The 11279-nt window shown below is 39.2% G+C and overlaps 1 protein-coding gene across 1 annotated transcript; it reads right to left on the reverse strand.

Annotated features, from left to right (window-relative positions):
* Positions 1 to 326: 326 nt before the first annotated feature.
* LOC138775327 (cytokine receptor-like factor 2) lies at positions 327 to 9891 on the reverse strand. Its single transcript, XM_069955911.1, has 5 exons — positions 9503 to 9891; positions 9289 to 9406; positions 7412 to 7496; positions 3316 to 3545; positions 327 to 450 (listed from the first exon to the last, which is right to left on the reverse strand). The coding sequence occupies exons 1-5, from the start codon at positions 9522 to 9524 to the stop codon at positions 393 to 395; spliced, it is 513 nt and encodes a 170-aa protein (XP_069812012.1). The 5' UTR covers positions 9525 to 9891; the 3' UTR covers positions 327 to 392.
* Between the last annotated feature and the right edge of the window lie 1388 nt (positions 9892 to 11279).

An 11279-nucleotide genomic window follows, 5' to 3' on the forward strand; every position in this document is an offset into this window, starting at 1 on the left:
CAAAGATATATTCACATATATAGATAGGTGTCATAAAAAATTTTGATAAAACTTTAAAGTAAAATAATGCTAGAATTCCTCAAAAGTGATTTTGTATATTTGTACATTAAATGCATAGAAGGTGTTTATAAATTTTAGCCAACAATCTAACCGCATTCATATTTATTAGCTTCATTTTATTCGGCAAAACCAGTTTAATGAGGGTAATATAAAATGCATACATGTTTGAAAAAGCCATTCTGAATAATTGCTAAATCCTGTGCAGGACTCTTAATAGGAAGCCCTGTTTCCCTTTAAAAGCAAAATGTCTATTATATTCTTCTGTGGAAAGTTTGCACACTATATTTCTTTCTTCATATGTAATTGAACATTTGGCAGTTTAATTTCCATTCTCAATATAAAGGAAGTTGCCCATCTGCTAAAATTTGGGGGATCGGCATTTGTGAAAAGCTGGAAAACAGTAAAGAATAGATAAGAAACAAATCAATGGTTGGCCAACCTCTTATGACACGGGGCTTTTTGGCCTTGGGGGCAATTTTTATTTTTGCATTGATTTTATGTTTGCAAAATGTATGACTAAAAATTATTTATGGGGTGTAATTGGGAAAGAAAGGCACTATTTTATAAATTTTGGGGTGGGGTCCATTTTTACACAATTTCACTTTACGGTAAAACTCCACCTACAGATCTGTTTGGTGCAAATGCAGTAATGTAAGGGATATACCACAGCTGTTCAGGGACCCCCCTTGGGGTTGAGGGCCAAGGACAATTTCTCAGGTTAATCCCTACAGTGCCAGTATTTTACCACTGCTTTTGTATTGTGTGACGAGGTATGCACACAAAAGGGAGGCTCACCCGTCTGTGTCACTTGCCTGCTGCTGAACAAGTGTTGTGGGTGAGGGAGGATTCAGCAGGCCAAGGAGCACAGATTAGTCTGCTGGGCCCTGTCATTCAGGTAAGTCAGACTGACTTAGGATCCTATTGCACTGAGCCATTTTTAACGATTAACGACTAATGATAAACGATCGCAAATGAGATTGTTTAACAATAACCTGAAATCGTTCACCATATTACTCAAAACGATTGTCGTTAGATACAATCATTATTGCAATCGTTACTATGATCGTTTATTCCTTCTGATCCCAACAAAACAATGAACAATGTGCAATTACACTGAATGATTAGGGAAAAAATGCGGAACGATTTTTAGATCATTGCCTGCAATTACACAAAATAATTATCGTTTAAATTTGAACGATATAATGATTTTTCACACGATAATCGCCCCGTGTAATAGGGCCCTTACTAAAATGACAGGACAGGATTGTTCCGCCCCCACAGGGACGCAAGAATCCGCCACCTCAGGCGGAATCCTTATTCCGCCTCATAGCAGAGCCAGCTCTGGGTACATAATAGGTCCTTAAGGGGTTAAGTAGTAAATATAATATTAATTATAAAGTGTTTTATGCAACTCTACTAACTCTCTGTGTACTCATATCCTGCAGTCATGTGTTACTCAACTCTATCTGCTCCCTACTTCATGCTGACCTTTTGAATTTATTGAATGCGTAGGTTATTTATGATAAACTTTTTCAACTTAAAACTTTTTTTTTAAATCTATTAGTTAGCTAACTACTTGTTGATTAAAACACATTCTTTTAACTTCCAACTTCACCAGACCCATTTTCAGACCCCTCCTAGAGGACCTTAATCATAGTAAAAAAAAAAAGGGGGAATGTAACCCCCCACCTCCCTGAACAGCTGAGGGAAATACACCTATCCAGGGCTCTACAATTTCATCCACTATGTTGTCACTGTATACCAAGACCAGTATTACCACTAGTACCTATATACAAGGGACAAATTTCATCACACCATGACCATTATTATTACCACCATACTTTTACAGAATAAAATCCTATACTATACTAAAATGACTATCCCCCTATACTGTGACCATACTGTATATTGGTATATACCAGTTCTACACAGGCTCTACTGACATTTAACCCCCATATAGGCATCCCCCCTTCCCCAGTAAGGAGTATTTCCCATATATGTAATGCCCTGTATGTAGAACCTCAAGTAGATATACCCCCAGTAGGTAGTCCTTGTGGTAGTTGGCCCCTCATGTAGGTAGTCCCCCTAGAGCAGCCCCACACACACACACAACCACCCCCCATTTAGGCATCCCTGCTAGCAAAATGTGTTAGATAGCGTACAATTTTTATCTAGAATACTGTGTGAAAGGGTGTAGCTTTAGAAAGAACAAAGATAGCAGTCTAATCTTGGCACTGTACATATTATATGCCACATGGTGTAAACAGTTCTTTATTACATATATTTAACACATGCAAAAAGCACTTTAACTCTAGAAGGAATTCAAGTAAATGCCCATGATAATGCAGTAGGAACTTCCTCTACCCTTAAATTAAGCATGGGAAGTTATATTGTATAAGGAAGCTATAACTTATCATTAAACAGTATTGCATCACCACAGGCCTTAAAGAGAGTGGTGTTTAAGGGGTTAATGACAGGCTGCAGGCTGCCATTAAATGACGGCCGTCCACTCAATTTCAACATTGTATGAACAGAGCCTTTCTGTGTTTTCAATCCCACTCCTGGTTTTGGTTGCAATATGAGGACCACAATGCTGACTAAAATATGCTGTGTGTGAACCAAGCCTAAGTTGACATTTGGGATGCCAGTACCTCAGCTTTTGATTGGTGGTGGCTGCTGAAGTTAAATGCAGCCCCAGGGAGTCCTGGAAAACATGGAAACAGACTTTTTTTTCTTTTTTTTTTTTCCGCAGGAACGGTTATATTTTTAATGTCAATATTTAGTTTACAATATAATGTAGATGTCAAGTACAGATTTGAAGAGATCTCTAGTTTTTCACCTTAATCCCCACAAGAGAGTGTGGGTTTTGCTGCAGGCTAACACCCAGTTTCCAGTTCCCAGGGTTGTCCCCGATTAGCAGCCTGATACTGCACTGATGACAGGATAGTGGGGAAATTAAAACCTAGCAAAAGCTTCTCACTAGAGATCAGCAAACTTCGACCGAACCAGGGCGTGCGGCATTTGGTTAACGGTGGCTGAAGAAGTTGGATGCAGCCCTGAGGCTGCCGGGAAAACATGGAATACATGACTATATTCATGTTTTCCAGGACTACTCAGGACTGCATCCAACTTCTTCAGCAACCAAATGCTGAGGATGTAGGTAAGAACATGACCTTCATTCTAGTCTTCTAACCTGCTGTTAGTTTCCCCTTAATATATCTAGACCAAATACCCTATTATTACAGCATTACATACATGCTTTCAGTCATTGTAATGTTCATATTTCCACAGCAAACATTAGAAGCTTCCTCCTGCAGCGATGCAAAGGCAAGTGTAACATTGTCCTCTTGTTCATTGACAACAGACTGATTTCCTGGCATCACCTCAGTTTCCTTCACATACGTTGCTACAGGTTCATCATTCCGCACATCCATCACACATTCTACTTCTTGATGACTGTCAGAAATTGCTGTCTTCATCCATTCCTTAATAATGAGAAACGCAAAAATATTCCAATAAATGTACAGCAAATAATGAGAGCAAACAGGGGAGCAGATCCCTTACCATCCTACATGATGTATTTTTGTGTAAGCAGGTAGCCTGACAAATAATTATTATAACACAATGCCCAGGATAATCGAGCGCTGATCTGTTAGGTCAGTGCTCGCTTACTAAGCCTATTAGATGGCTCAGTAGTCGTGCAGGCAGGGCCGTTGCTTTAATCAGCCCTCAGCTTTGCATCACCTATTACATGCAGAGATATTTTTTATATGTTAAAAGGCAACAATCAGCAAACGAACGAAAGTTAGTGATTACAGCGAGTCTCGCTGCTAAGACCCACTGTGATCAGGAGATATAGCCATGGAGAGAGCGTTGCAGCCATGACATTCACTACCTGCCCATATCTCTGTAAAGGCCAATTCCGACAATGTCTATAATTATCAGCTGCCCGAGGAGTGGATCACCCTGCTGTCGTGCTCTTCCCCTGATTATATCTCCTGATCACCTTATGCCTTATGACATTTCAAAAGTTATTTTTAGTGATGGGTATGCTTTAAGAAAACCAAAGAGTGCTATGATGAATGTATTCCCCCTACTGCTTCCATTCAAAGGAAACATTTAAAAAAAAATCTTTTTTTTAATATTTGAATGTATTTCTTTTATATAACTTTATGAAAGAAATTTTAAAAAGAATATTTATTTGAATGACATGGGTCACAAAGTGCAGTATGCAGTTCTCCTCTATAAGCCTTGTATACACAGGTACAAGACAATAAATAGAGTAAGCAATCACCTAACATGCTCTTGAGGGTAGGGTATAAAGAAGCGCACTAGGAACGTGGGAGAAAAGACATTAATAATAGCTATTCAAACTATGCAGAAGCTATGGCATGGAGGTCTGGGCATTTTTTGAGAATGTATACATATATGTTCCATTTACAAAAGTCAGAATGAAAAGGTCAGAACCTTAGATAAAAAATAATGACAAGCCTTTGTCTCTAATATAACCTTCAGAGGAACTGTCTACCACGGTTAAACTTTACATAGATTAGCATCTATCCTTTGCATACTGTATGCGAAACTGAACTTTTTAAAAAAAGAATATCTCCCTTTACATAGATAAGAATCCATCTTGGTGTGAAAATTAACATTATTACATGCGTAAGCATATTTTATTGAGATTGAGTTCTACCTCAGACCTTCAAATCTTTAGAATTCAATGCATTGTGATAAGGCAAATTATATATATATATATATATATATATATATATATATGAGCCCTGAAGAGCTTCGGCACTGGACTGTGCTGAAAAGAGGTGGCATGTCACTTTTTTCAGAATGTTTCTCTGCTCCCATGAAAGTCAATAGGAGCAGAGTTTCCACATTCAAAACAGCACATGTTTTGCCTGTGTAAATGTACCCTAATTGGGAATACTGTATGTTTTGTGATCATGATGGTAGCTAGAGGGGTTAAAAAGACTGCAGTCATGCCAGGCTTTGCTGCAGGAGGGGTATTGTAATATTCGTTCCCGAGTAGGCTTCAGCGGCAGTCTCTCTCCATGGAATATGGTGAAGGATGCGCTGTTTTTGCCTGATTTTGTGCATGTATTGTTTTATTGTCTTGCACTGGTCTGAACACTGCTCTATTCCTTTCTTGGAGTGTTGACTGGATTCCACCACACCAGTTTCTCCTGCTGACCTAGTCCTGGGCTGCAGATAGTTAAGCTAATGGTGATTGATAGATCCCTTTACCACTCGCATTCCTTCCTACTAGCCTAGATCTGTGTGGTCTAGATGTCACTGGATTGAGCCAATCTTGCCCCAAACACGGACTCTGACATCACATAAGTATACCTCTGACCTTTCTTTTACAGCTGTCTATAAGTTTTATTTGGCTGGTGTTTTACCTGTTTTGCTATTTTCAAGCTGACCCCCAGCTTACCCTTCTTTGATTTCCCATTTTCTTGCTGACTTGGTACTGTATTTGCTATCTCCGGTTTTGACCTACAGTATATATGCCTGACATCCCTTATTGTGTTTGTCTTGTTTTGTCTCTGTGTGCACTGTTATGTAGAAGGGGACTGTCAACCAGTTGTCGCTGACTGCCTAGGGTCAGGTCGGCAAATAGGTAGGAACAGTTTTGTGGGGCCTAGCTCTAGGGCTCACTGTGTGTCTTTCCTGTCTGACCTCTCTGGTCTTATGGCCCTGACAGGTATAACTGCTCCTCCACATAAATGATACATTGAAGTCATGGTTTGCTTTGTAGCCCAGAAACATTTAGAGGGTAGTCCAGAGATTAAAAAATATATATAAATTAAATTAAAAAAAAAAATAAATATATATATATATATATATATATATATATATATATATATATATATATTACAGTGGTGCCTTGGATTACCAGCATAGTTCATTCTGGGACCGTGCTTGTAATCCAAATCACTGTTAAACCAAAGCAAATTTTCCCATAAGAAATCATTGAAATGCCGACAAATGGTTCCACACCCCAAAACAATGATTTTTTTTTTTTTTCATTCTGAATAACAGGTAAAACAAAAGAAACAAACATTTAGAAAGCTGGATATGTCATATTATAACAATCAGCATTTGGAGTATATTGTATAGTAAGATCATAAGAATGAAAAAACAGCAGCAGTTTGTAAATACAGGATGGAGCTGGAGATCCCCATAATGAAGCAGGGCTGCTGTCAGAGGTCTGTGTGGTCACATGACTGCAATGAGGAAGGGGGGGTGTTCAGCTTGGAGCAATCAAAAAGTGAGAATCACAGAGCTGAGCAGGAGGACAGTGACAGAAACTTTTCTATACAGCAGTGTGAATGGCTGAGTGTGAGTGCAGGCACATTATAGCAGCAGCGTGTATAGCTGAGTGTAAGTGCAGGCAGATTATAGCAGGAATAGAGAAGATCTGAAACACAAGGGCTGACAGAGACTGCAGGGAGAAATGAGCAGGGCATATATGGGCCGAGTATAGCAGCACTCTATGTCCGGGGTAGAGAGGGGTTACAGCTATGAAAAGATTACCTCCATAGTCCTGTTCCCTAATGCAATCTCCAGCCCAAGTGGATCTGCTATATGATTTGGAAGGTGAGGGAGACTTCCTGGGTCAGTGTACAATGTGGTAGACCCCGCTATGCAGACCTTGCCCCTCCCAGACTTTCCCTCCCACCCAGTACAGGGAGCTCTTAAACCAAAGCAATGCTCTTAAACCAATATATATATATATATATTTATATTTATATAATTTTTGCTAATACATTGCTTTTATAAAGTAATAATACTTTGTAACTTTATTAAAATAAATGTATACTCTATTTATCTACCATTCAACTTCCATTAAGTGGCAGCAGTAAGGGCCAACATGGACCCCTCTGCTGCCACCAATGTTTGAGTTAGAAACTGCAGGACTGTCTAAGCCCTGCAGTTCCCAGACCGGTGCCCTGGACAAGCACTGCCACACATCGCCATACAGAGCAGGGTCCCGATCCCTCTGTGATAGCAATCATCACTTGCTGTGCAGAGGTTGCCACACACAACAATCGCATTGGGCAGCCTCACCCCAGGTAAAATAGAACTGAGCTGTAACACTAGGTACCAACTGAGGACAGGTGTTTTGGAAAGAAATAACTATTCATTTTAATGGAACTGAGCTGTAATAGTAGCAAACTGAGGACAGGTGTTTTTGGAAAAAATCAGCTATATTTTTCTTAATCCTGCGCAGATACATAAATTATAAGCTAACTTTAATAAGAAACATACTGTACATACAGTATATTGCACTGTATTCATGTATGCTGGATTTGTTTTAGATAAATTAAATACATGTTACCTGAAAGTATTCATTGTGGCTGTCAAACAAGTTATGAAATGAATTTTTTGGATCAGGTATTATTGGAAACACACAGTTCTTCATTCTGTTAAGAGAACACCTACATATTTACATTCATTCTGTTAAGAGAACACCTACATATTTACACAAATCAAACCTTATAAAAACCTTGTAGTTTTTATCTATCTCAGACATGGGAGGAATCTTCTTACTAAACTGTGATTTCCTGTCTGTACACTGTACTGAAAAGTGTTATCTGCCATCAGTATGCACAGCACAGAACTGTATAAGGAAATTAATAAAGACTGATAGAAAGTTTATTCTAGCAGGATATATAATGCATTTGGAAAGTCTTCACACCCTTTTACTTTACAATTTGTTCTCTCCATCGTTCTGCACTTTATACCCCATAAGGACAAAGTAGAATCAGAATGTTAGAAATCTTGCATTGACATACAGTACATATTCAGACCATTTACTCAGTACTTAGTTGAAGCCCTTTTGGCAGTGATTACAGCCTCCAGTTTTCTGATGTATGAGGCCACAAGGTTTGTACACCTGGATGTGGGGATTCTTCTCTGTAGATCCTCTTAAGCTCTGTCAGGTTAGATTTGGACTGTCAGTGGACAGTCATATTCATGACTCTCCAGAGATGTTCACTTGGGTTCAGGCCACTCAAGGCCATTTACAGTGTTTTTTTCCTATAAGCCTCTCATAGATCAGTGTTTAGAGAGCCTAGTACACGGATCATTAATTTTATGGGGAGAGCCTGCACAATCAATCACTGGATCATTCAGGTGGCCCTTTCCTGTAATCAGCTGCCAGTCACACACACACACACACACACGCCATTAAACAGGGAGATCAGCTGATGTTTTCTAAGCAGGTCAAAAAGACCCAATCTGCTGATAGATGAGCATTTGCTTGTTGGCTGGATTATCGGCAGCCCTTTTACACAGGGCCACATTTGTCTGTTTGGCTGATAATTGGCCTGTGCTTAGGGTCCTAAGTCACTCATGTGCTGTCTTGGCTGTTTGCTTAGGGTCATTGTTTTGTTGGACGATGAACCAATGGGCCACTCTGAGGTCCAGAGCACTCTGTGTCAATTTTTTTTATATAGAAAAAAAAATGAAATATATATATATAATTTTCTTAATCAGGGCTATATAATCAGGGACAAGCAAGCTGGAAGCCATGTGATGTGGTCCAGCCAATAAAAAGGCCAGTAGCCTTTTCTCTCCCATTCACTGAAGCAGAAGATGCTGAAGAGGAGGAAGAACAGGCTCATGACAACATTGACACAAAATAGCACCAGAAAAAGAGGACGTGGTCGACATGATATTGGTATGTATGTCTTTATTTCACTTCTGGGGTGGGGGCAGCTTGTTAATACACATTACAAATTAATATAATTTTGTAATGTGTGTTAAGTAAGTAAAAAAAGAAAAACCCTGGAGTTGTCCTTTAACATGAGTACATGTAAAAAAAATGCAAGAGTATTAAGACTTTCGGAATGCATTGTCCATCAAGCACCTACTTATGCAGCCAAAATGTTGGTAAGATGTAAGCAGCAAATTTTGGTAAATTGTGATTTAAGGCCTCCATTAAACAGATTTGTTTGTCTGCGCATTTTCTGTAGTGTGTACGTACCCTAATTCACAATACTTATTAATAGTTTGCCAGTTGCAAAGTAAAAACTAATGAGAAGAAATTGGCAAAACATTTTTGATGAAATATCTGGACGATTTATTGGTGTAAATAATATTTAGCAGTTGTCAATTGTATCTAAAATGAGAGAGTGAATTGCGATATAGATATCATTAATTTTAACAAAATTCACAGTAAAATAGCCACTTAGTGCTTATTCATTTACTTACCTTTTCATATTACACCTGAGAAATACTATGAGAAATATTATCAATGTGGAAGTTACTGAAAATAAAATGATGAAGAAGCTGGAGTTCTTCACTGGGGGTGTCGGGACATCACATGACTCTGATAAGGAGATAAGAACAAATAAGCATACTAGATACTTCAAAGCATTAGCACAAAGAACACTGCGGCAAATATATGACCAGTCATGACTCATACCTACTAGTCTGTAATTCTCCATGAAGATGGTATCACTCCAGTCACTGACATATGTTTCAGAAACACAGTACTCTACTGTTGCAAACTGCAATTGTACATTGAAACACCTCTCTGGATCAAGATCTGGGTTGGAAAATGCGCAATGCAATAACGAGCCAATTTGGGAGCATTCTTCAGATGTAATCTTTCTCTAGCAAGAAATGTAATAGTAACATACTATTACACATTAAAATCTGTCCAGAGAGTGCAAAATAAGTGACATACACTACCGTTCAAAAGTTTGGGGTCACCAAAACAATTTTGTGTTTTCCATGAAAAGTCACACTTATTCACCACCATACGTTGTGAAATGAATAGAAAATAGAGTCAAGACATTGACAAGGTTAGAAATAATGATTTGTATTTGAAATAACATTGTTTTTACATCAAACTTTGCTTTTGTCAAAGAATCCACATTTTGCACCAATTCCAGCATTGCACACATTTGGCATTCTAGCTATTAATCTGTTGAGGTAAGCTGGAGAAAATTGCACCCCACGCTTCTAGAAGCAGCTCCCACAAGTTGGATTGGTTGGATGCGCACTTCTGGCGTACTATACGGTCAAGCTGCTCCCACAACAGCTCAATGGGGTTCAGATCTGGTGACTGCGCTGGCCACTCCATTACCGATAGAATACCAGCTGCCTGCTTCTGCTGTAAATAGTTCTTGCACAATTTGGAGGTGTGTTTAGGGTCATTGTCCTGTTGTAGGATGAAATTTGCTCCAAGCAAGCGCTGCATGGCATGGCGTTGCAAAATTGAGTGATAGCCTTCCTTATTCAGAATCCCTTTTACCCTGTACAAATCTCCCACCTTACCAGCACCAAAGCAACCCCAGACCATCACATTACCTCCACCATGCTTAACAGATGGCGTCAGGCATTCTTCCAGCATCTTTTCATTTGTTTTGCGTCTCACAAACGTTCTTTGTGATCCAAACACCTCAAACTTGGATTCATCCGTCCACAACACTTTTTTCCAGTCTTCCTCTGTCCAATGTCTTTATTCATTTGCCCATCTTAATCTTTTTCCTTTATTGGCCAGTCTCAGAAATGGCTTTTTCTTTGCCACTCTGCCCTGAAGCCCAAAAATCCCGCAGCCGCCTCTTCACTGTACATGTTGACACTGGTGTTTTGCGGGTACTATTTAATGAAGATGCCAGTTGGGGACCTGTGAGGCGTCTGTTTCTCAAACTAGAGACTCTAATGTGCTTATCTTCTTGCTTAGTTGTGCAACGCGGCCTCCCACTTCTTTTTCTACTCTGGTAGAGCCTGTTGTGCTGTCCTCTGAAGGGAGTAGTACACACCGTCTGTAGGAAATCTTCAGGTTCTTAGCAATTTTCTCACATGGATAGCCTTCATTTCTAAAAACAAGAATAGACTGTCGAGTTTCAGATGAAAGTTCTCTTTTCTGGCCATTTTGAGCGTTTAATTGACCCACAAATGTGATGCTCCAGAAACACAATCTGCTCAAAGGAAGGTCAGTTTTGTAGCTTCTGTAATGAGCTAGACTGTTTTAGATGTGTGAACATGATTGCACAGGGTTTTCTAATCATCAATCAGCCTTCTTAGCCAATGAGCAAACACATTGTACCATTAGAACACTGGAGTGATAGTTGCTGGAAATGGGCCTCTATACACCTATGTAGATATTGCACCAAAAACCAGACATTTGCAGCTAGAATAGTCATTTACCACATTAGCAATGTTATAGAGTGTATTCTTTAAAGTTAGGACGA

The sequence above is a fragment of the Dendropsophus ebraccatus genome, unplaced genomic scaffold (genome assembly GCF_027789765.1).
Source record: "Dendropsophus ebraccatus isolate aDenEbr1 unplaced genomic scaffold, aDenEbr1.pat pat_scaffold_1557_ctg1, whole genome shotgun sequence".
Classification (NCBI taxonomy): domain Eukaryota; kingdom Metazoa; phylum Chordata; class Amphibia; order Anura; family Hylidae; genus Dendropsophus; species Dendropsophus ebraccatus.